Source organism: Cornus florida, unplaced genomic scaffold (genome assembly GCF_030987335.1).
Source record: "Cornus florida cultivar Cherokee Brave unplaced genomic scaffold, ASM3098733v1 CherokeeBrave_3.0.0_Hap2_Chr02, whole genome shotgun sequence".
Taxonomy (NCBI): domain Eukaryota; kingdom Viridiplantae; phylum Streptophyta; class Magnoliopsida; order Cornales; family Cornaceae; genus Cornus; species Cornus florida.
In genome coordinates this window covers 46,339,541-46,365,685 of record NW_026775572.1, presented here as the reverse complement: position 1 = coordinate 46,365,685, position 26,145 = coordinate 46,339,541, and the positions used below count along the sequence as shown (strand labels likewise).

The following is a 26,145-nucleotide window of genomic DNA, read 5'->3' as shown; positions in this document are numbered from 1 at the left end:
TTGTTTTCTGTTTATTAATTATTTTTGGTTCATTAATTTGTTTAATTGTTTTCTGTTCGGTGTTATTTGAATTAATTAGTTAGTTTATTTGTTTTCTTTGGGTTAATTAATTATTTGCATTCTTTACATTATTAGAAATTTTCTGTGAGAGCTTGTCCACTCGAATTATATGTTCATGGAATTAGAAATTATGCTAAAAATTTATATTTCACTGAAAATTAGGTGATGATTAAATTTAACGGTTAGTGCGTCAAGTTGTTGGACCGGAACTATAAGTATAATAGATTACTTATATTTATTCTGCATGCTATAGATGTGAGTGGAAAAATATCTATTTAGGCTCTGTTAATTCTATGGAAACTGGGAATAGGTCATCATTACAAATAAAGCCTGTATGATCAAATTATGGATTCTGAATTGGCTTGCTTAAGCATGTTTGTTATTTTGTTCTAACATGTTTAGTTTGGAACTGTTGGTATTGACATTTATATGGTCATTATTTTGTCAACTGTAAATGTAAATAAGCATGTTGATTATCTATTTCAATATGCATAGTAAAGAGTAGTTGACATTGATATTTATATTTTCAATGTGAATCAATTATTGGTATTTTTAAGAATGGTTGCTAATGCATTCTATTATGTTTAGTATGGAATTGTTGATATTGTTGTTATAATTGTCGATGCTTTATCAACTATTGGACGGATTGGATTGTATGTACCGGTATGGGACGGTGACATACTGGGTTTGGATTAGCTCAAATTGCTAAGTCCTACCTATTTTGGAATAAGGGCACGGGTTATAAAATACAATCCTCCTTATATATATAAGTCGGTACGGTTGACTACGCCGAGTGACTCACTGGATTTCTGGTGGATGGATAGAAACGGAGTTTAGATATATTTTTATGTTACCGTGTCATGAGCTTGAGTCTCAGGGTCGACGGTTAGGGTGCGTATATGCAGTTGGATGTGTAGCTGACTGTGAAGGTTGAGGTATACCCTGTTTAGGTTTAGGTACTCATACCCACTCAGGTGCGTATTGTGTGATGCCTTCTATCCAGGTTGAGACCCCCTTCATGGCCTAGCGAGAGTCCAGTAGTGTGGATATATTTATGTACGGATTATTAGTTATTGTTGAACTATTTAGTATGTACATGCGTATCGAGTCTCTGCTTGGATTGTAGTAGGTTAGAACTTGTTCGTGGGCCTGACCCACTCCTATTTTTCAGGTGTACGTCAGTTCCAGTCTTGAGCTTGTTCGTGCAGAGCAGAGACGATCTTCCACTCTACCGAAGATGTAGGGTTTCGTTCCAGATCTTGGATTTGGGTTTTATCTTTTATTTTACTTTCATTTAGTGTGAGACTTTTATTAGGGGTCCACTAGAGATGGATTCCCGAGTTGTTCAAATTATGGATATTTGGTTTATCAAATTTAAGTATTTAATTATTTAAGGATTATCTTTTAGTTTCTTTTCAGCTTTAAACTTTCATTTCTTAATTCATTTTGTATTCTGTGTTCGCTATAAAATATTAATTGTTTGATACTCCCTCGGGTTTGGGCCTGGGCCTGATCAACCCGTGTCTCGGATCCGAGGGGTATCACACTTCATGGAAGACAACATCCATTGTGATAAACATTCGTCGAGTGGGAGGGTGATAACAGCGATACCCCTTTTGATGAGTAGCATATCCGAGAAAAACACATCGTAATGCTCAAGGAGTTAGCTTGTTGCGTTGATGCTTATGGAGGTGTATAAATGCTACACAACCAAAGACATGAAGAGGTAGATTTGGGATGGTTGGGGCAACAACTGCATCAGTGAGAGCCTGTAATGGTGTCCGGAAGGCTATAGAGCTGGAAGGTACTAAATTGATGAGATATGCTACAGAGGTAAGTGCTTCTTCCCAATACGATAATGGCATATGCGCTTCTATCAATGAAGCACGAACAACCTCCAACAAGTGTCGATTTTTTCGCTCTGCAACCCCGTTCTGCTGGGGTGTATTGGAACAAGTGGTTTGATGAATAGCTCCACATGCTTCCGAATGCTGCTGAAGGGATAAACTCTGATATTCTTCACCATTGTCACTACGGAGAACCTGAACATGGGCATTGTATTGAGTTTCAACCATTTTATGAAACTTCTGAAACAATAAGTTCACTTCACCTTTGGACTTCATTAAGCACAACTAGGTCATCTTGGTACAGTCATCAATAAAAGTAACAAACCAACGGTATCCACCTAAAGTAGTGACTTTGGACAAACCCCAAACATCAGAATGTATAAGTATAAAAGGAAGTGGACTTTTATGTAAACACAATGGATACGAAATACGGTGGCTCTTTGCTAGTTCACAAACATCACAGCGGAAACTAGAAACATCACATTTTGCAAACAAACTAGGAAATAATTTTTTCAGATAACCAAAGGAAGCATGCCCTAGACATCGATGCCACAGCCAGATTTCAGATTTTTTTCTCTCCCCCTCAGAACCATCCACTGTCAATGCTTGTCGTAGCTTGTTGGAACTTTTGGACATCAAGTCCAAGTAATACAGTTTCCCTCGCCTAATACCACAACCAATCGTTTGCTTTGTTTGGATGTCCTTAAACACACAAAAATCAGGCCAAAAAATGACAACACAAAATAAAGCTGTGGTGATTTGGGAAACTGACAAAAGATTAGAATCTAAAGATTGAATAACTAAAACAGAATCTAAATGCAGATTATTATTGAGTGTCAAAGATCCTTCCCCAATAACTGGGGTCGAAGTCCCATTGGCAGTAGAAACAAATTTGTGTGAAGATGAAGTAAGAGGTGAGACCTGTCTAGATTCAAATGTCATATGATCTGTGGCACCAGAATCAATTATCCATGCACTATTAGCAACATGAGTAGAAATATTAAAATTCTTACCACCAGTATTTGTTATCTTAACAACTTCTGCAGTGAAGGTCTTTGTTGAATTCTTCTTCCAACGGCGATGATCCCACCATTCCGGATAGCCCACAAGTTTGAAGCAGCGACTTTTGGTATGACCAGTCTGGTTGTAATGAGTGCATTTGTAGGTAGACTTGTCTGCTCTAGATGATTCAATATTTTTTTCACTCATTTTTTTTTTTTTTTTTTTCTTTGAACTGGTTTATCCGAGAACCAATTTTCAAATGAGGTTACAAAACTGGTTTAGTTTTGAACTAATCTAGAACTGGAATAGTATTACATTTGTGGCCAAACAGAGGGTTTTGATTTTTTTTTTTTTTTTGAATTATAATATATATATATATATATATAGTAATAAAATAAAAAATAAAACAAACAAACAATATTCAAGCTCGTCTCTATTAAGCAACAGAGACAAAGATAAAATAAAAAACAAACTGGATGCGAGGCAGCGGTAGAGAACCACGACGCGATCCGGCGAGGCAGCGGCAGAGAGTGGCCTGATCCGGTGACACGACGACCATTTGGCAGTTAAGGTGCAGCGGTTCATTGCCGTTTAAAAAATCACCGACAAGCAACGGTGCAGCGGTTCATGGCAGATTCAGATCCGGCTGGTTCACGGCAGATTCAGATTCGGCGATGGCAGATCGCTGGCAGCGGCAAGTAGCAGTTTCGTTGTAGGCAGCGGTTCGGTTCGACAGCGTCGACGTCGGTTGGAGAGCAGCGTCGTCATCGTGGGTTGGAGACAGCGACGGCTATGGTGATTCAGCGGTTCTGAGATGGTCGCAGCGTCGTCGTCGGCGGTTGGACAGCGGTGAAGGTCATGGCTATGGACGGTGCAGCGTAGATCCGGCAACGACTATGGACAGTGGTGAAGGTTCGGCGACGACTATGGTTTGTCATAGCAGCGGGTATGGGTCTGTGTCTGGGTATGGTGAATGTATGGGTATGGGTATGTGGATGTGAATTTATGTGTATGTGTATGGGTCTGGTGTAAGAATGTATGTGTATGAGCCTATGAATTTCAAAGATAAATTTAAAGAGATTCAAAGAATACGGTTCAATGATGGCTTTGATACCATCGTAAAAAAGAATATGAGAATTAAAAATTCTATATTATCATTCATTAATGAGTATTACATCTAATTTATAAAATAGGACTAGTTAAAATAGGTAATTAATTATTTACCAATTAACCCTAAATCAAGGAGAAAATAATTCAATCATACAGCTGTACTATAAGAGATAAAATCTTAACAGTACATAGTCCACGAGGTTTTTCTCACGTAACCAGTTCGTCTATTTTACCAATTGGAGTTTCCTCTCATCTCTAACTTTATTACTTTATTTTATCTTACATGAGATTAATTGATAAAATAAGTAAAGTTAATAAAACACAGATCTGTTGTTAAAAATATAAAACTTTTTAAATCTTCAGCTACATATAACTCACAGTAAATTCTTATTTGTGAATTAATATTCTATTTATATGTATACAGTTAAAATTAATATTTTATTGAAAACACTGTAACCAATTTGATAATCTATTAATACAATTTGTGATCAACCACATATGGTTTTGTAAATTCTTATTTATGTAATTTTTTTACATCGTAAAAGAACGTTAATAACATGGAGCAGTTTTGATATTTTATTTATTTTTAAATAATAGTTGACTTTAGACTTGACTCACTGATAAAAGGAAGTTAGGTAAAGACAACCAAAGCAGAGCATTAAACCTATTACTATATTATTAGTAATCTAATAGTTGTTGCACTGAATTAACTGATAATTATGCATCTAGAACATAGCAAGTGGCACAAGTGTTGCAACTTAGTTGCCAAAGAATTTCATGCGGATTTTAATTGGAACAGGTTTTGATTATTCTCTCAAGAATCTTTCCGCTAGTTCGATTCGAATAAAAATGGAGCAGACGTACATGTTAGAATGGATAAAGTTTTTTTTTTTTTTTTTTTGGGTTGAATTGAATGAATAAAGTTGTCATTCAAAAATAAGCATAAATTCAGAAGAATTTTGACCATAAGAAATAAAAGAAATGCATGTATATAATTATTAAATATTTGTTTATAGTTAGATTATTCCTAAAAAAATTATTCCTAAAAAAATTATTTCGAATTTGGCAAAATTAACCCTTTCATTTAAAAAATAAAAATAAAAAATTGCTAACAAGTAACAAATCTGTTCTATTATGAATTTGTGACCTCTTGGATGACATTTTGAATCATCTTTGTGGACTATTACAATTTCTCATGCTATGAGGCTCTTTCTATCCTTTTATGATGAAGAAAACACGCACACACACTTAGACCACCTTCTGTGTTATAGACTACACACACAGTTTCCCAATGGATATTAATTAGAGTCATCTCTCAAATGAATGAAACATGTATTTGTGTGTGTATTAGTCCCTCTTGTTTGGACTTGCATTCTATGATCTTGAATGACTGAGTTTGATCATTGTTGAGCATGGCTGAGTGGCCACAGATTTTGGGCTACTTTGTTTATAGGCCCTCAATTTCAAGTTCAGTCGAGGGTTCGAAACGGGAAATAGTCTCACTGTACCGACCCTCCCCATACCCCAATAATAATGGGAGTTTCATGAACTACCATTTGGACATTTGTATATAGACTATAAAGCAATTTTATGGGGGCGAAGGTAGTAATAAAAGTAGTTTGTTTGTGTTGAGGCTACAATAATTTAATTCCTCACCCTTCCTTTCAATAGCACAACCTTAATTACCGGAGGGTTTTGGGTTTGAGAAAATTAATGAACAATAAATTTCATAAAAATTGTAGAACCTAGATGGATTTGACAAAGGATGAAATGTCACTTCACAAATTAAAATTTTATTTAAATTTAAGCAACAATCTTCCTGTTCCTAAAATGCAGTAGTGTGATTACTTATATTTGTTTGTAATATGAAATGACAGAACCAAGAAAAATCAAGAATTACAACGGAAATAAATATGCTATACACGAAGAACACAAAAATTTAGCGTAGTTTAGTAAAGTCTACATCTAAGGTGAAGATCTGGCGAAAGAATTCACCCTACGAAAAATCTGGAGATTACAAATTTTAGCCCCCCAACCTTAGCTCTCAGTCTCACTCTCACTCTCTCTCTTTTACACAATTTCCAGTCCCTCTCAAATATCCCACTCCAAACCCTAAATGCCCTTATATATCTGGTTACAAGAGGGTACTAATTAGGATCTACGAGTAATGAGCAAAAAACGGGTTAAGAATTTTCCTCTCCGGCAAGTCCCCGAACCCCCAAAACTTTGTGTGGACTTTCAATGGGTCATCTTCCGGAACCAAATTCGGGTCACAACATCACATATGAGCTCCACACTGAAAAATGTTCTTTCTATTATCTTTTTTTTTTTCTTTTTTCTTTTTTTCCCCTTAATATCATATTGTCATTTTGATATTCAATATGGATGGAATGTAAGTGACTCAAGCTGAGCTTGGTATTGTTTGAACTAATGATTGTTCACAAGCCAGTTCAAACCCACGATTGAGATTAAAAAAAAAAAAAAAAAAAAATTGGCTAAGCTGTTTTCTTTATATGTATTATTCTTACTACTTTCTTGTCAAAAAAATAAAAATAAAATAATAAAAAAACAGAAAACTACAGATTCACCCCAAAGAAGTTTCTAATTTTCTACACATAAAACTGAGAAAACTGGACCAGAGTTGTTATCATTTGCATTGCCAGTGGTAATCCTGACCCGTTGTTAAAGTTGTCAACAGATTTAGGTTCTTCAAAGGTTGTGCCATGAATGAGGGGGCCATGAAGAAATTCAATTACTAATTTAACCCTAGGGTCAAACCACTGAAACTGGTCCTTTGAAGGTCAAAACAGGTCATCTCTAGCATGGGCTAACTACCCTAATTAAAAAATATATAAAAATGGAGAGAGAAAGTGATTGCCAGTCACTTGCACTTTATTTTGTACATTGTTCCCTCTCTTCTCCCTCCTTTTTACCAATAGCTTTTTGCTTTTGCCATAATCACCCTTGTCCACCACCACCACCACCATCATCATCAGCTGACCAATTTAAATAACACCCCCTTCTCAGACCCCCTCTTCCCCACAACACAGACCCTCATTAGCAATCTCACAGAGAAGTTTTGACAGAAACATCAAATTTTCATCCTCTGTAAGTAAGCCAAAGTTTATCTCTAGTTATTCTTATTCCTTTTGTGTTTCTGTGTGTGTGTGTGTGTGTGTGTCAGTGTGTGTGTTGTTGTGCTTCAGATTTATATCATTTTCTTTACAATTCTCTCTAGATTTGGCCATGCATTCATGTAAACAAGTAATGAAGTAGACAAGAACAAAATGTCTGCACTCTGCACACAAAAACCATATCACATTCTCCATTCCAATATCTATAAGTCATATTACATAAAGAATTAAAGAAAAGAAGAAAACCAATAAGGCTTTTCCTATACCTTCTGCACACCTAAATAAACAACAAATAGGAGTTCAATTCATCTGTTTGATCCTCCATTACACACACTCTTTGTATGTTATTTCTTTCTGAAACCTCTTTTCTGAAAGGGCATTGTAGGCGAGATGCCTATGTATACATACTTACACCCTTGAAAGGGTAGGGATTTGTATTACAAGTTCTGTACAAATGATAACGACCAAAAACTTGATTGGGAAAAGGAGTACCCAACTCCGAATCCCATCACGAGACAACGAAAACGAAAGACACACTGGGAATTAGAGCGAGTATTAGGGCTGCTAACTCTTGAAACAATGCAGAATGTATTGTTAGATCTGTCTGGAACACTAGAATGCACCATAGCATTCTAGAATGAAATGCAGATCTCAATAGGCCTCTTCATAAAAACTCAGGTCGGATGACTGCAATCCAAGGAAAGTGAACTCAAACGAATAAGGAAAAAAACTCTACATAAGCAGAAAACTTTAGTATAGAGTTATAGTGGCTGTAAACCCCCAGAATTATATATGTGAGATGGATCAATGAGGTTGTTCATAGACTATGGAGGAGGACCCTTTTGCAGGGTGGAGGTTGTGGAGGGTTAATGCTGGGATCCGAGGATGGGGATTCCATTCCGAGAGTTTTCAAAAGGAAGTGCCTTTCCTGGATGCATAAAAAATGTCAGTCCCATATCAACATGGCATAAAGATATACTAATATCAAGAAAGAAAATATGATTTAAAAATATACAAACTGAACAACTATTTCGCAAGTTAAAACATTAGTAACTAAGAAGTTGGGAGTGGTTAGAAGTAGATAATTGGCCACCATCTGAATTTACATCCTCAAGAAGTAGTTTAGTCAAAAGCATGAGCTCACAAAATCCAGGCCTCTGCTTGGAACAATTGGCCATCTTTTAGTTGTGAAAGAAAAGTGATGCTTTAGAGTGTTTTACATCTTCAAAATACTGTTGTTCTGTGAATAATTTAGTGTTTGTTTCAATTAGTAACAATAAAGTTAGACAAATAATGGAACATGTTGGAAGTAATGGTTAATAGAGGAAACAAAACCACAGGGAAGTAATTGTTAATAGTCCTGTAGTGGGCATTAATCTTTACCTTAACAGGCACATCTTATTCCATTTGCTTAAGATATAAAAGCAAGAGCTACCATAAACATCAGCAACTCGACGGAATTTCATTGATATGTAGTGTGAAAGGGTAATTGAGTCCTCAGCATGGCCACATTATGTTTATGACTGATGTTAGCTATTGGCAAGGACATATATATCTGAGAATATTTCTTTCGTATAATATAATTTTCACTTTCATATTTTGAACATGTAATGGCGTATATATTCAAAAAAAACTAAAAGATATCACAGTTATCCACCATTTAGCCTAACTTCGAAACTGTGACTAATTAATTATTTGTTTTTGGAAGGTCGAGTTTATGTAAAACTGCAATTCAAGGTTAAAAAAATTCTTGAATAGAATTTTTGTTTTATAATCTTCCTTCTTATTTATTTTATTTTATTTTATTTTTTTTAATACTTATTTTAAAGTAAGCTTTTGTGGCTTGCACCAACAGGGGCATGAACCAGGCATTTCCTGGAAATAACCAAGAACTAGAAGTTTGCAGTACACTACTAGTGCTGCAATAAGAGCAATTCAAACAACTAAAAGAGCAGCTTTGTTAAATTAACTAGTTCAAGTCACGACTTAGCAGAACCACTTCTATTTTATTAAGTCTAGAATAATAACTTTGAAACTGTGACTAATTAATTATTGGTTTTTGGAAGGTCGAGTTTATGTAAAATTCCAATTCAAGGTTTAATAAAATTCTTAATACAATTTTTGTTTTTTATTTAGTTATTTATTTTTTAAATTTTAAAGTAAGTAAGCTTTTGCGGCTTGCGCCAACAGGGCATGAACCAGGCATTTCCTGGAAATAACCAAAAACTAGAAGTTTAAGTCTAGAATATACAAATCTTTTCATCAAGGTAGTCAAGTCACATTCTATAGAAAAAACTTATTATCCGAGTTTAACCTGATCTTGAATAGTGTTTTCTTAGTTGAGTTCATGTTAGCAAACAGTCAATTACTCACCTTTGAATCTCTTCAAAGATTTATCATTCATGTTTTCTAGTTTTGTTCTTTTATGCAGCAAACTTTCTTAACAGCAAGGTGAATATGTTATACGCTTGTACTGTTCTGAAATCAATTAAAGGTCTTAAACATACCTTTCCTATTCTTTTTGGAAAGATGTACTTCTATGGTCCCATAGCAAGGTAATAAATTTTGGCTACGGGTTAGCTTGCGTGTGTTACAGGTAGTTTATTGGAGAACAAATGGAACATGAATTTACCTATATAAAGTTTCAAACGCTGACTTCCACTGAACCTTGCAACTGCCTAAACGGAGTTTAAACTTTACATTTTTTGTAAGTTTACCAACGTGTTAGATAATGATGCTTTGATTTAAATAAGGTTATCCATAAACTAGAACAGTCATTAGTACTGCCACTTTAGCTAGAAATGCTGATGACTAAAGTATATTGAAAAGTACCAATGGATAGAAATCAGCAGAGAAAAGTTTTAGCATTACTACTACTGCTACTGTTGCAATTACGTCTGATGGATTGATAATCAGCAAGTAGACTGATAGTCTTACAGATAGATTCATTATTAGCTAGTCTTACAAATAGATTGATTATTAGCAGAGAGAGTGGAATTAGTATCACTTAAAATAATATAGAGTAACACTGTAAACACTGCTGGTTTGATAAAATAGCAGGACAAATTTAAACTACTACTGTTAATTATGGCTTATTAATGAACTGAGTCAAAGATAAACACTTACGCTTTCTGAAAACTTTGGGCTGGGAATCCCTGCTGCTAAGGATCTGAATAGTGGGGTTACTTGAAGAGGGGAACTGAACTCTGTACTTGAGAAGGCGGAAACAATTCCATCATTGTCTTTTAGTTCATCACAAGAAGGTAACGTTTCTGAAACAAGAAGATAGATAATTTTTATTTGCAGCACGAGAAAATAATATATAAAAGTACTTATTGAATATAAAATTTTGGTTACCTTGATTTCTTGTTACATCTGAGGGAGCTTTATTTTCACATTCACCAACACCATTTTGCTCTCCTATATGAGCTGATTGCAACTCAGCTTCAATATCCTGATGTGCTGCACGTAACTCGGGTTGATTTCGTTCTGTTGTATCACCTGCTCTATGGGATGGCAGAGTTGATTCTATACTGAACTCAGAGCTGTCTGGGGACTCCTCATATAAAGCTGGTTGCCTACAATAACCATCAATTAAGTGTTTTATTGCAAGTAAGAAATAGTTATTATCTAAGTATTAGTTGGTCGCATATTTATTACCTCCAAGATGATTGACTGCCCTCATTACTACTCCTCAAGTCTTCTACAAAGTCTTTATACTTTTCAAGTTGAAAATTCATCTCCGAGAGTTCGCAGCAGAGCACATCACTTCCTTTGGTTTGATTGAGAAAATTTTGGAGAACCTGATTATTCATATTTCATTTATATCAGATAATATGCAAACATGAGAACATCGTTTTAATTTTACTCTTGTTGCAAGTTAAAAAGGAAATCTGGAACACTCTATGAGAGCCTGAAGCACTAGAAATGGAGCACCACTATCTGTAGACTGTAGCACATTTCTACCGAGATTTACACCATAAGTCCAAGCAATCTTTCTTAAATTTATTATGTGATTTGACTGGGCTATTATCATCGAGATCTCTAAGCCAAAAATTAACCATACTAGATCATTGCATGATGCATCTATTACAGTAAGAATATGAAGTGGGCAACCGAAAGAAATTCTTGGGATTGGTTGGTCACAGACATTTAGGCAGCAGAATGACATTGAATTTTTTTGCAACCGAGCCATGCTGCTTGCCGTAAATAGACCATTCTAAGATGATCACAATTAGATATAGATTACTGAAACCAAGCAAGTAGTCACCTATTTTAACTCACCTTCCATGCATTTTCAAGACTCTGCTCTGTATTCTCTGAATTAACTTTGACTGCAAGCGAGCTGAGCAGTTCTGCTTGTTGCATCAATGCAAATATCTTTGGATCATCCTTTTTGATAAATGTTCCTTGAGTCTTGTTAGTGCTAGCTGCTTTTGGATCAGAAAGAAAGATAAACATCATTAGTTATTTTCTTTTTGTAACTTGCATTAATTTAACTTAGGATAACGAATTATTACAAAATGTTAATATCAAAGTTGCTGAATAATTATCAAGACACACATTTCAAAGTGTGAAAAAAAAAAAAAAAATTGTGTTGGCTGAAAAGCCTGAAATAAATAATGATGAACTGTTCACAAATATTTTCTTCTAATGTGCACTTCAGGCTGTGAATAAGCACTTCTTAGCAAGGTTTTCTAAAGTTTCCAAAGGTGAATTACCATCATTTGAGGCCTCCTTGATGTCGCTAACATGATGCTGAATTGGCAAGTCACCGACAGCGTCGAAGTTCTGTACCAGTACTGCAAATGGTGGTCTTAGCTGCTGACTTCTTCTTGTTATTCCACATTCCCCGAGTATTTGGTTTTCTGTGGGATTAGAGATGTGGGTCCTCCTAGATCACAGTAATTAAGTGCCAATCAGTAACATTTTAATCTTGGGAACATTATCTGGAGACCGAATATGATATATCAGTTGTACCTCATCTTCTTAAGAGGTTCTGCACTTTTTGATATTCCATCTGTATTGAAACCATTTTGAAATAAGACCCTTTTGTTGTTCGAATTGATGTATGAGGTGTTCTCTTTTGCCAAGGCTTCATGTTTTGCTCTCTTTTTACATAGGGTGGAGAACCGATTTTTCACAGCATTATCCGTTCTGTGTGAACAAAGAAATTAGAGATTAATTTACAATTTCATGAACCAATTTACAGCCAAAAGAAGAACAGAATTTAAAAATTAATATACCTGCCTGAAACCACTTTTGCTATTTCAGTCCATCTGTTACCAAATATTTTTTGAGCCTGCAAACCATCTTGAGATATCACATAACCACATCCAATAATGACACTTATGTTGGACTCTTGAGAGACAAAACAGAGCAGCAATTATTGTTTACCATCAAAACATGGAAACTAAAAAATTCGCTGTAGATTGTTCCAATAACAACAACAACAATAGATGTTGAGGACTGACTAATTATTGTTTCGATAATAGTTATCTCACAACTAAGGAGGCATTACTTCTAAAACTTCAGAAAGTTCCAATGAACATGTGTAGAGCATCAATTTACCTCGCATAAAAGCATGTCTTCCTCCGGAGACCATCCCCCTTTCTTGAAATCAGAATTCAAATAGGTGAACCATCTGCAATAGTATTATCACATCCACATCAGTCTAAACTAAAAAGAAAACAAAAACAAAAAGAAAAAAGAAAATTGGATTTGATGGATAAAATAAATGCAAATATCATTCTTTTTCTAATTAACCTTCTTCTGCATTGTCTGGTTGTTTTATCCTTGAACTTCGAAGCAATGATCGCCCAACTGCACCCACATATTACAACAAAAGCCCTCAATTTCACTTACCCAAAACAATTAATTGACCTTTAATTACACACACACACACAAAAAAAAAAAAAAAAAAAAAAAAAAAAAAAAAAAAAAAAAAAAAGAACATAAACACAAAAATCAAGTAAAAAGATGAAGTCTACTTGTCTGTTCCATGGATTCGAATTTGCTCGCGAAGTATGTCATCCTCCTGCAACTCAGACAACCCATTATCAGGCAAAACTAGATGAAGCATAGAGGGCATCAAAATCACTCAAGCAATTAAAAACCCAAAACAGAGTACTATTCTATACTATAAAAGACCTCTTGAGACCATGTAACGATGTGCCTCGCTTTCTGCTTTGAAACTTCACTATTATTATCCACCTTCTTCTTCATATTCTGCATTGTTCTTCTCTCTCTTCAACAACGCTCCACTTCCCTTTATCGTTCATGCTAAAGTGAGAGTCCTTTGGTGTGTGTTATATAAAATGCAAGCCAAAAGGGACTCGTCTCTCTTTACACACAACAACAACGACACTGTGCGTCTTTAGCGCACCGAAATTGCCTCGGATTCGAACTTTTCAATCACCTTTGATCTAAACATTCACAGAATCCAAATTAGGGATTCAAACAAAACCCCAAATACATACAAAAATTAAACACGTTAACTAATTAACCCTAGAAAGTTTACACATGAGCCGATCACCATCGATCTATATATAACATATATAGAATCTCCTATTGGTAGTGATACAGTGATTTTTCGATATTCGAGAAAGAGGGTTCGTATGTATAATTGTGTATGTGTGTATATACACACACAATCTGAATAAGTAGATCTGAGAGTTTGAGCTTACGAGTATTTCGAAGAGCTTTATCTTCAAGAAACCAATCGGAGATTGGAGGTGGAGCCGTGGAGGAGAGAGAAAGTGGGCTACGCCACTGTAGAGATTGAAAGCTGTAGAGTGAGAGAGAGAGTGGATGATGATCGGTTTGATTTGTTGGTATCTGTTTCAATCCCTTTCCTCTAGAGACTCTCTCTCTCTCTCTCTCTCTCTCTAAAAAGTATACTTTCTCTCTCTAAAAATTATTTTTAAAATATTCAACGGATCCTTACTTTTGAGCGCGGGTATGAAGGGGAAGTTTGAAAAAAAACGCTGAAATCCACGAGAGTATAATTAATGGAGGACCGAAGATGGATCATGGCTGGTGATATGGACTAGCCCACCCACACCATATGTATTGTATGCACCATATATCTACATAAATATATATATATATATATATATATATATATATGTAGATATGGATATAGATGTGTGTGAGTTTGAACTCTCTGCTTTTTTGTATTTTTAAATTATTATTTAACAGTTATAAACATATCAAGTGATCACTTATTAATTATTATATATACATAAGTAACGTAAACTATGCACTCATAAATGTATGAGAAGTGAGTATTAGTTTCCTGTAACATGTGGATGGTATATATACATTTGCTAATGTAAAATTTGAATTCTTATACCAACAAATAACTTTGTGAGAATAATAATCAAAAGTTAAGTCAATGATGGTAGTGTCATGTATATACTATATGAATATACATACATATACATATATATATAAATTGCTGCTAGATAAAAACATGGTGCAAGAAATATCCTGCTATTTAGTATGTGCATATAAATTCTTATAATTTGAAATTTTGTTGTAAATTACCCTCTATTGTCAATTTTGAGCTATTTTGTTTTTTATATAAAAACTTTAAAATATTCATAATAAAATTTGTGTGAAAAAATATCCCAATTTGCTCAATTTGAATATAGTTGCACATTTGGTATATAAAAAAAATAAAAAATTACACTTTAACTTTTATATTATAACAAAGATAAACCTCTTCACTTCTTGTGTATTTCAATAATAATTTACCACAGTTTTAACAATATGTAAACATATATGTGATGCAAATACGTAAATATCTATCCAGACCTCCTTATGCTCTCACCCTTTTGTGTGCGTACTTCTCCATGCAATAATGATTTACGCTTATAAGATACATTTAAATTGAAGATGCAATATATATATATATATATATGTAATTGTTGCGCTATCAATTTAAATTAATACATTTTAACAAAATAAAAATAAAAACAGGAAAAAAAAAAAAAAAAAAAGGTGAGAGAGATCCTCATCCGTGCGTGTATATAAAATACAACATCATTATGTCTCTCTGTCTTAAATGTTTTCTATTATTTGGAATGCTGGTTTTAAAAGGGAACATGACTGTGTTCGTGACCCAACGTTCAAGTAGATTTCACTTGAATGCCGTTTAGTCTCCTCATGCATGATCAATGAATTGCCTACGCGCTGCTGAGAGTTGTGCCCATCACTCTCGATCAGATTGCAATGGGCCCCGCAATACAACAGCGATTTCCCACCGTCCGATTGGGAGGTGACCACCACGTGATTGGAGTAGAGGGTGGCCTCAGATCTCCTTCACATGCTTTTGTTCACGCTCCAGGCTGCACCAACCAGTAACCAACCATCCTCACATTCACTTTGTGTGTGGATTTAAATGTGTGTGTCCCTTTCAAAATTGGAAGTTTTGTTTGTTTTAGATGGTGAAAGTATCTCATCATAGTTTCGCTTCTCCCACTCATTTTGATTTTTTTCAAATTGCACCTATAAAATAAGTTCAAGTGCAAAAAAATAAATAATGAAGAATAATATTTAAAAAATAAGAAAAAGATGTATTGAGCGAGTGTGCCCGTATTCGAGTCTCCCTCCTCTTAATTTGCCACTATAATATATATATATATATATATAAGTAGGGTTAAAATCATAAAACTATCCTATATTATTCAAATTATTCATATAACCGGATCTGTTAACTAGCTTGTGAAATAACAAAATTGACCTTGTTATTTTAATAGGGTTAAAATCTTAAAATCTCTCAATATTATTTAATTTGATCATATAACCCCTTGTAGTACGAAAACCATCTCAAAACCCATTGATGTTTTAAAAATCCATCATGTCACCCCCAAATCGTCATTTAATGAAAAAATAACATGTGAGTGCCACATGCGAAAGTTTACTCTCTATATGACCGAAATGCCCTTATATATGACTCAAATACTCTTTACTTAACCTACCTCGAATAAAGTTGGACAACTTGTTATCATACAACAAAGTTCCTCCACTAGTCGATGACTTGATCTTAAGATCCAACACGCACAAGAGATCGTTACTTGTCTCTGTTAAAGCGTTTCTCAATTTCATAATGGTATTTTGTTCGAGGTGAAGAAATCTTCAATGAAGGTGGAGTTATAAATTGATCATTGTTTGAGTTGGAGCTGTGGAGGAGCACATGAAAATAAAAATTTTGAGCCAAGGTGGAGATTATTAGAGTTGTGGCTCAAATTTTGGTGGAGAATTTTATTCTAGACAAGCGAAACAGGTTTTGCTTAAGAAGAATGGTTGGATCAATGGTTAAAGAAGCGGAATCAATTGTGTTTTAATGGAACCGGTTGCGCTTGCCTAATGTGTGCGAGAAATAGCTTTCTAATTAGTTTTAGAAGCTAGAAGACTTTAGAAAAGGCTGAAGATTTGGGAAAAAAGTTGTGCCTGCTATTTTAGAGTTAAAGACTGATATAGTAACTCTTTGTAAGCAAGTTGGGAAATATTTTTCCAACAAGGAATTAGGTTTGAAGATTCTATAAATAGAGATAGGTGTAAGAGGTTTTAGAGAGAGAAAGAGAAGAGAAGAGATGTAAAGTGTTTAAGGGTGAGTGTCGTGAGGAGATGAGAGAGTATATGTAATTCTCGAGTGTATACATGTAGCCTCAAAAGTGATAATGAGTAAGTGATTGGGATTTTAACATATGGTTGTATATTCTTTTCTTTAATTCATAATAGTGAAAATTCCTCTCCATGGACGTAATCTTAGAGTTTGGTGAATCATATAAAATATTATGTTGTACGTGAATGTGTATGATTATTATTGCCATATATGCTTGTGATGATGTGATGTAATGATACTTTCGCTGTGTGAGATGGAGGAATTTAACTCTCAACAACAGTCGACCGTTGAGTGAGTTGAAGGGAGTTAATTATCCGTAACAATCTCTTTCACATTGTCAAACCTAAACGCTCTTAGGTTGAGAATGTCGGTGAAGTCTTAAATATATACAAACACATATTTATGTGTATAAATGTTTTTGTTTGATTTTTCATTTATTCTTATTAATTATTTTGATTGATTCATTCCATGCCTTAAACAATAGCTATTTCCGATTTGGAATGACCCACCCCACGTAGGTTAAAATTGTAATTTTAAAATAATATGTTTTAAATTAAAATAAAATAACAAGGTCAATTTAGTCATTTCACAAGCTAGTTAATACTTCTGTCACAAAATATAATTAAATGACCACTTTTAATAATTCAGAAGGTTATTTGTTAATTAAGGGAGTTAGATGATTAAAATGAATACTGGATATTTTATGATTTTAACTCCAATCTAAAATATGAAAGGGCAATTTGGTTATATAGTTTTATGGAATTTGGTATTTTCAAGTTAACAATTTTGGGGCGATAAGATGAATTTTTTAAAAACGTAATAAAGTTTCAAAGATAGTTTTGTTAAGTGTTTAGTATTTGGGATAAAATATTTAAAAAAAAAAAAATGATTTTAACCTCTTATATATATATATATATGAATATTTTATGATTTTAACTCCAATCTAAAATATGAAAGGGCAATTTGGTTATATAGTTTTATGGAATTTGGTATTTTCAAGTTAACAATTTTGGGGCGATAAGATGAATTTTTTAAAAACGTAATAAAGTTTCAAAGATAGTTTTGTTAAGTGTTTAGTATTTGGGATAAAATAATTTTTTTTAAAAAAATGATTTTAACCTCTTATATATATATATATATATATATATATCATGGTTTGCAATAACAGTATCGGTCGTAGTGTAACGGATTCAAACGAATTGTGATGTAAACCGATCGAATCGACCAGTTTATAGGAGTGTATAATTGTATTAAATTCTTGAAAAAAATTAGAAACCGAACTATACTTAGCGCATTGGCCTAAATTATATATATATATATAAACATGTGTCATGGATCCGAACACGTGCTATGCTTAAATTGTATGGCATGAAATTGACACTGAATGGGGAATACCTTGTAGCTATCAAGAAAATCAAACAAATCTCAGGGTCAATTCTGTGATTGGAGAGGCTGATGTTATGGCGATTGAATTTTTTGCCAATCATGGGTAAAAAGTAGGAAGATTTTATAGTCAAACTTGGATCATTTTGAAATCCAAACGGCCAACAATTATAAATTTAAAAAAAAGGACTTTGTAGAAATAATTTAAATCAAAAATTTAAAATATTAACCTAATAACTCCTAAATATTAAAAAATTATTTATTATAATCGTTAGAACGTGATAATGAACTGTTACAAATATGTAATTGATAATTTTCTACAAATGTTCTCATACAAATATTATCTAACATTGGTATTTGCAAAAAAATCAACTTAATTTAGCTAGAATTATTTTTTTTATAATAAAATTAATTTATATATGTTCTATTTTTATACTTAACGAAACAAACAATGAAGAATTATTGAACGGTGATCATCATGTCACCATCCCAATTAACATTAAAAAAGAAAAGTGAAGTATTAAAATTTAACAAAATATTAATAAAAAATAAAAATAAATTTTAATTAGAGACACATGTTCTGAATTATCCAATAATTTATGTGAACCTCTAGCATTTTTTAAAATTTTAGAAAGGACTCACCAACGGCCAACGGGAAAGCATTTTTGCGTAGACTCCAAAGAGTACGACTGACATTTGTCAGTATGAAGGATCCATGAACTTTCTGAATGACGTGACCCATACCAAACTCTATTTTAAACTTCAAGTGGAATATTATGAAATAGTCATTTAATTTTTTTTTTTTTAAATTAAGTATTAAATTGACTAATTAAACAATAAAAATGATAGTTACTTAATTTTTTCAAAATTAAGTTTTGAATTAGTAATTAAACAGCAAAAATCACTGTTTTTGTTGACATTGGTAATCTAGAATTTCAAAATGTCAATTTTGTCCTCACAATACCAATTCTATTTTAAATCAAAATTTCATTTTCAATTCATGTAAAATTAGATTCACTAGTCTCAAAAAATATTGAGACTCCAAATGAAACGGAATCATGTGAATATTTATGATTTGAATCTATATTTGATTTTCAAGACTCATATTTGGATTTGAATCGTACCGTATAAACATGATATACTATAACTCATATAATTTAAAAATGAGTCGAATCCATTCTAAGAGTGGAAGGGCCAAAAAGAACAACTCGTCCAATGACAAAGTGAAAAACCAAAGTCATGGAGGCGGGCCACACCCAAAACAGGATTCAAAACTTCGTTGACACTGAGGTGAGACCATAATAGACGGTGGAATTTTATCTCTTTTCATACTTCAAATTTGTGTTTAAATTGAACGATTTTGAGTCAGCTTTCTAATTGTATCAACCTTATTCGAAAATTCTCTAACCACAGAGAGAGAATTATACCTAGACAAAATCTTATTCATTTAATAATATATTAAAATTCATGTTCGACTTGAATTCGTTAAGGATATTTCATTGAAAAACCCCATTCAACTCTTTTAAACGGTTAGATTCAAACTTAGAATCCGAACTCATTAGAATAGATCTCGAATTGAATCGAATCTCATATGAAACCTCACTTCATTTCAAGCCACCCAAGTACAATACATTGACAGCGGCTAATTGTAAGAAATGTAGAGGTTATGAATCCGTATATGAAATGTCTCATGCCACATGGACAACAAAATGTCTGCCACGTGGCTTTAAACGGAAGGCGTGAGACAATCTCATCCACAATGTCACCATCCGGTGGAGCCATGCCAAATGTGAAAGACAGAGAATTGCAATGGCCGTCTCATCCATCTGGACCATTGATAGTGAAATCTCCCGCCAAAAAAAGTGGCATTGATTCAAGAAACAAAGTTATGAAATACATGCTACTGATCTGATATGTTTGCAAATACATATGAATTTTAAAAAAATACGTAGAGAGACGGATTGTACAAACATATGGTCCTTCAAAGCACATATCACCTTATCGGTATGCCAACTTAATGAAAATTCACCGTATTTGTTTGTGCAATTTTTGTAAATAACTAGGAGCACGTTTATTATACGGTCAATTGGGCATTATCAATGACGTGTATGCTTGGAAAAAGATTTATCTGCACGGGTGATATCATCGGTGTTATCAATTACTTAATTTTTTTTTTTTTGGAAAGTAAAATAATTTTATTTAAGAATGAGATATCAATCACTTATATATTGTTACATAAATAAAAGTGTGTTTACTTTAAAAGTACCTAAAGTGTCAAAATTTAATAAGTTAGTAATACTATGACATCAATATACCAGAAGCATTAAAATATTTCTTGTATGTTATAGTTAATATTTTGAGAGTGTGCACATTTACTTGAACTTCAAATTATTATTATTATTATTTTTTGAAGTGTACAGATTGGCATGTTACCTGTAAAAGGTTTTGTGTAGGATGGGTGGTGAAGAGTCGGTGATATTTGTCCCACAACAAGCAATCAAAGAACTGTGATAGATGGAACCCTATGCAAAAGCTTACCATACTCTCCCCACAAACCCTAACTTTTCAAAGTAGAATAAAAAGCCTACATATATAGCCATCCCTCTTCACCCCACAAGACTTCTTATTTCAAAAAAGAAAAGAAAAAAAAATAAATTTCCTCTCTCCACTCGCCCACTTTTCATTATGCTTTAATTTTGTCATTTTTTGTTTTTTGTTTTTTTTTTTTTTCCTTTTTGATGAAAGTCATTTTTCATGTAGTGACTGAACTTGAAATGTTAGTATATACCCCTTGGTCATCCCTCTTGTCCAGTCACTCTCCTATCTTTTGTTCAAAGTATTATATATGTACTATATCTATATATGTATAAGGTCAATATTAATTGATCCCAACTAAAAGTTGGGAGGTGACAAAAGATTTACAGTATTTTGGAATATATTCAAATCGTTCAATTGCCCTCCCAAATCTCCTAATGATGAACTTGACTGTGATCATATATAGCATCTCTAGATTTTGTAGTATATATATATATATAAATATAAATAACCACTTTTATTCATCATGAACTGATAGATAGAAAGGAGGGGGTGATGGGGAGATGAACTTGAGTAATTCCCATATGTAGCATCTCAGTATGTTGTACTGCAAGTAGTTACTTTTACTCATGACAAAGATAAAAGAGAGTACAAGAACTGCATATTGATTTGACACAATATGCCACGCTCTTACTTCCGTTCTCACTCAGTGTGACTTAAATTTTACCGCTTTTGTGCTCCTGCTCTCGAATCGAATTCGCTATATCTCCTATTTTTGCTTAAATTTTACCGCTTTTGCGTTCCTGCTCTCGAATTCGCTCTATCTCCCGTTTCTGCTGTATGTGACTTATACTATGCCTATATTTTTCCAAGAAAATGACCAGTTCAAATCATTGCATGTCCAAAGGCAGTAGGGTTTACTAACATAGTGGACTGTTTATTAAATCTTAAAAATGGTTCAATACAACACCTTAGTCTCTTGAGGAATAATTCCAATGGCCTAGCTCTAGTTAATGGCATTTCCCCACCTCCACAATTAATAACTAAGAAAAGATTGAAATAAAAGTCTCAATGGAGCCTCTGCTCCTTTGCTTTCCTCCTTAATTAATTAATTACCTCCAATATTCCTTTTTCTCTTCCTTTTCCCTCCGAATATTTTCTTGGTTGCTGCAATTGTCACTAGTCTAGATTAATTTTCATATCATTATAACTAATTTCATGCTATATATGTATATATGTATATGTATATATAATGAATGATCAATTCAAGGAGTGAACATGCAGCCTCATGAGATGCCATAATGTACCATGCAGTGTTACTAAACTTTCCATCAATCTTATGTAACTATTTCAAGAAACACATGTATACATATGTGTGTTTGTGTGTGTGTAATATATATAAGGTATGATTATAAAGTGGAAAAAGTTGCAAGTGGAGCTTGGTAGGGAGGTCCAAGTTCCGAAAGAGATTGGTGACATGGGGGCGGGGCTTAAACGCGTCTTCTTTTTCATAAACCCCCTTCATCATTCCGACTTGCGCGGCCACCTGACGAATCAATGATCACCAAGTGTCTACGCTCCATCTCGGATTTTCTACTTTTCTGTACTGTGAAATTATCAACAACCACTTAAAAAAAAAAAACGTGGGCCTTTCTTGCGACAATTAGTCTAAACAAAAAGGAAATGCTAATGATTTCGTACTAAATATTCAATGAGCTTATCATAACCTGCATTTGATTTGGTCCAGCTTTCAAATGCATAGAATGTTGGGCTCTAGGTCATTCTACACCAACTTAATTTGTATATATATATATATATATATATATATATATCATCACATTAAAAATATCTTGCTTTTTGTTCATCAAATGTCTTAATACTAACTGTTGCAACATTTAATCAAGTGCAAAACACACAAACACACACACACACAGAGAGACAGGTATACATACTATATGATTCAAATGTAGGACTCAGTTCTTCATTTTTTTACTCTCTTTGTAGAGGAGAAAAGATTTCCTTATGAAAAAGAACATATTTTCACCTTCTTTCTATTAATAAAGGTTTCATGTCTAATCTTTCCGGTCTCTATTTTTGAAAGAGAAAAAGAAGAGAGAGAAGGGAAAAAGAAAAAGGAAAAACAAAAGAAGTAAAAAAGTAACAGAATTTAAAAAAAAAAAAAAAAAAAATGAGACAAAAAGAAACAATTGTCCAGAATAGCCAACTTTAATACAATTTAAAGTCATGGCATTAGTATATTAATATCTTCAATAGAAAGTACATTTTCCTAGTCATACATACCTACATTTGACCCTCTCCAATCCCGTAAACTAGACTAGCCCTTATATATGTGTGTCTATATATATATATATATATATATATATATATATATATATATATATATGTAACAGCTGAGAATATATTCAAACTCTATGTTATGTTATCCCTGGTTTCTTGGTCTTAGAAAGGAAAACAGTTTGTCCGGGACAACTTTACCAGGGATACTACCTTTTCAAAGAATACAATGCAAAACCTGCTTAATTCTTTTTTCTAAGTACATTTTGATTTTTGTTCTCTTGTTGTTTGTGCACTGCATTATGTTATAATAGTCCAATTGATAAGGTGTTTATAAACACTAATCCATGCTTTTCTTGCTAAAGGGCCCAATGAGCTCACGAATTAGCGCTCCTTGATGATTTCTTTTTGCTAAATTAATTGAAGTGTGCATGGGACACACAGAAAGGAAAACAAGGTGAAAATAAAGCAGAACAAGAAAAAGAAAGAGAGTATTTTTAGCCAACAAATAAAGTTTGATGTAAAACTAAAAATTAGCAAAGGCAAAACAAAGAGCTAGTACACCACTTTCTGTTTGTTTTTCTTCTTCCTATCTTCATTTATTCTCCTATTGATCTTAGTTGCACAAACATTTCTTCGCTTGGCAGGGAGTATGAAAATTTTAAAGGGTTTGCAAGGTGCAATGTTAGTGATACATTTTCTTAACAATATATATATATATATATATATGTTAGTGATACTTTTTAATTTTAAGAGTTCACATGCTTAGTTTTGTTAAGTGAATAACAAATTTTATGAATGATAAGGATGAGATATAATATTAGTTTATTGGATCACACTCAGACCTCAAATTCAGATATAAACCCTTACAATCTAGATTCAAATCTATCCCAAGTTTGTTCCAACTCAAATCAAATCAACCTACGATTATGGTTGAGTGGTACTTCTTCGCATTTTATAGTGGCAGGTTTAGGGTTTAAGTTCCCATAAGGACAAATGTGAGTGTTTATAGAAAAATAATAAATAAAAAAAGTTTTGTTGTTTCATTTCAAGCCCTAAAAGATATTATTATACCTGTAAGATATTCTATTTATTGAAAAGTGGGGCATGAATAAATTTATAGGTGAGCCAGTGTCAAAAATAAACAACAACAATTGCCTTTTATTATTCATATATTTTTTTTTCAGACTTCATTTTGCTTTTAAAAAACAAATATTTGAAAATATTATTTTGATCCAATGTGAAGAAAAAAGACAAAATAAAGGCCCCACGTCTGTGAATATTAGAAATGGAGTTTATGCTAGTATTATTAATCTTTATTTGTTATGCTTTATGTGATGTTGTTGTGTTGGTCTCACTTCACTTTGCTTGGGATTCCTAATAAGTCCGTGTGGGCACACTTTTATGACATTAGAGTTAACTTTTTAAGGGCAGGTTGTGGGATCTTAACTTCACTAACTTTCTCCTCCCCTATCTTTTACTGCAAAGCAACGCTCTCTTAAAAGTTAAAGGTTTTGGGAATCCTATGCCCCCCATCATTTATATTCCCATGAATCCAATCACCTAATTGCCTCAAATATATATATATATATATATAAAGGTGTTTTTTTTTATTTTTTTTTTATTTTTTATTTTTTATTATATAATATAAAACATACTTGCTCGATCAACGTTGATTTCATTTGAATTCCAAGGAGATAGTCTAATGAGAAGACTCTCATATCACATTTTGGAGGTCGGGAGTTCAAATCGCTTGAAGTCATCATCCACCAGGCTGATTTTCAATTTCTTTCGGGCCTGCAAAGATAATATCAATAACCGTGAAAGTGCCTATTCTATCTGTAAAGAGGATGGTTTTTAGCTGTAACCATGCCCTAATGTAGGGCATTGTTCCACCTGTATTTCCCGCCAATATACTAATGTACTATGATAATGCTAGTTAACAATTACAAAGTTCCATTTGGGAGGGTTGTACCATATGGTTGATCCAATTTTCTCCAGGTTAAATAAGCCAACTTTTGTTGTATCTAGTCCAAGAAGTCCAATTGTAAATGACAATATATAACAGTTGCATAAAGTTACATAGGCATGTCACACAAAACTAATAAATGATTCGGAAGCAGCTTTCGAAAAAATGAAATTCTAAGAATTTTCATTCTCATTTCTGCACAGTTTTAAGGATACAAGTTGAACATTCGAATTCGTGTTGCTGCTCTATACGCGTGTTGCTGCTCTCTACGTACACAAATCGATTCACAAGAAGTACTTTATGATGAATTTAATATGAATGTAGATTGCAATAAACAAGATCCTAGGCCCATCCATGTGAATTGGTCATGCATTATCAAGATGAATCCATTTTTTAATTGATCAACCATTTTGATAAAAGGAGCATAACTTTATTGAGTGATGGACTCAAATGTATAGATTAGGTTTAATCACTGGATAACTTATTTGTGTTAAAAACTATTTTAATGTAACTTTCATGAAAAGTAAAACTACTAAATAGAGCCTGCAAAGACTAAAGGAAGTGAGGATGAAACACACTGTGTCATTCTAAAAATGGTCTCTATTTCTCTTTAACATCTTTTAATAAAGATGAGTATAGAAGAGGTCACCTAACTGGACCAACCTGCTCAGACACAGCCATGACTAGACACCAATATAAACTTGCTCTTTCTCAACTCCTCCAAAGCCATACACATATATGTGCTTTCCTGAGAGGAAAGGAAATAGAGATAAACAATTAATATCAGAAAAAGAAGAGAATTACTGAACATTGGTCAAAAGTCTCAATGAATCAGTAACCCAAGTGCTTAGCTCCTTTTAACACTTTAGCTAGGTTGGTCCATATATTCCTCTTTCTCTGGCAGAATTTTGAAGGGATGATAAGAATATCCATAAGCATGGTATGGGACTTGAAGAATGTGTCAGTACCTACCAGTTTAAGCAGCACTCTTTTCATGAAATATTGGATTAAGGGTAGGTATTTACCCAGATGGAACTACAGTAAAATTTGAACCGTGGTTTTGGAGACATTATTACGTGGTGCTGGCAATCACAACTCGATATGTAAGCAAAAATCTGAATAAAGCTTGACACATTTACTTGCGTGTTGAATTGTGATTAACCGAGACCACGTTCACGT

General features: G+C 33.4%; 1 protein-coding gene across 2 annotated transcripts; it reads right to left on the bottom strand.

Annotated features, from left to right (window-relative positions):
- Positions 1 to 7,318: 7,318 nt before the first annotated feature.
- LOC132294879 (transcription factor MYB124-like) lies at positions 7,319 to 14,062 on the bottom strand. Of its 2 annotated transcripts, none has more exons than XM_059792892.1 (13): positions 13,840 to 14,062; positions 13,304 to 13,578; positions 13,144 to 13,190; positions 12,920 to 12,976; positions 12,725 to 12,797; positions 12,400 to 12,455; positions 12,134 to 12,310; positions 11,875 to 12,047; positions 11,438 to 11,583; positions 10,814 to 10,956; positions 10,511 to 10,731; positions 10,280 to 10,425; positions 7,319 to 8,081 (listed from the first exon to the last, which is right to left on the bottom strand). In XM_059792892.1, the coding sequence occupies exons 2-13, from the start codon at positions 13,385 to 13,387 to the stop codon at positions 7,971 to 7,973; spliced, it is 1,434 nt and encodes a 477-aa protein (XP_059648875.1). In that variant the 5' UTR covers positions 13,388 to 13,578; positions 13,840 to 14,062; the 3' UTR covers positions 7,319 to 7,970. The 2 variants fall into 2 exon arrangements, with proteins under 2 accessions (XP_059648875.1, XP_059648874.1); XM_059792891.1 differs by having other exon boundaries at positions 11,438 to 11,586; positions 13,840 to 14,060.
- Between the last annotated feature and the right edge of the window lie 12,083 nt (positions 14,063 to 26,145).

Coding starts and splice junctions, on each gene's coding strand:
- LOC132294879 (XM_059792891.1), bottom strand. CDS start 13,387: ATGCAGAATATGAAGAAGAAGGTGGATAATAATAGTGAAGTTTCAAAG. Junction 13,191..13,303: donor TCGTTACATGGTCTCAAGAG/GTCTTTTATAGT, acceptor TCTGAGTTGCAG/GAGGATGACATACTTCGCGA. Junction 12,798..12,919: donor ACCAGACAATGCAGAAGAAG/GTTAATTAGAAA, acceptor ATACTATTGCAG/ATGGTTCACCTATTTGAATT.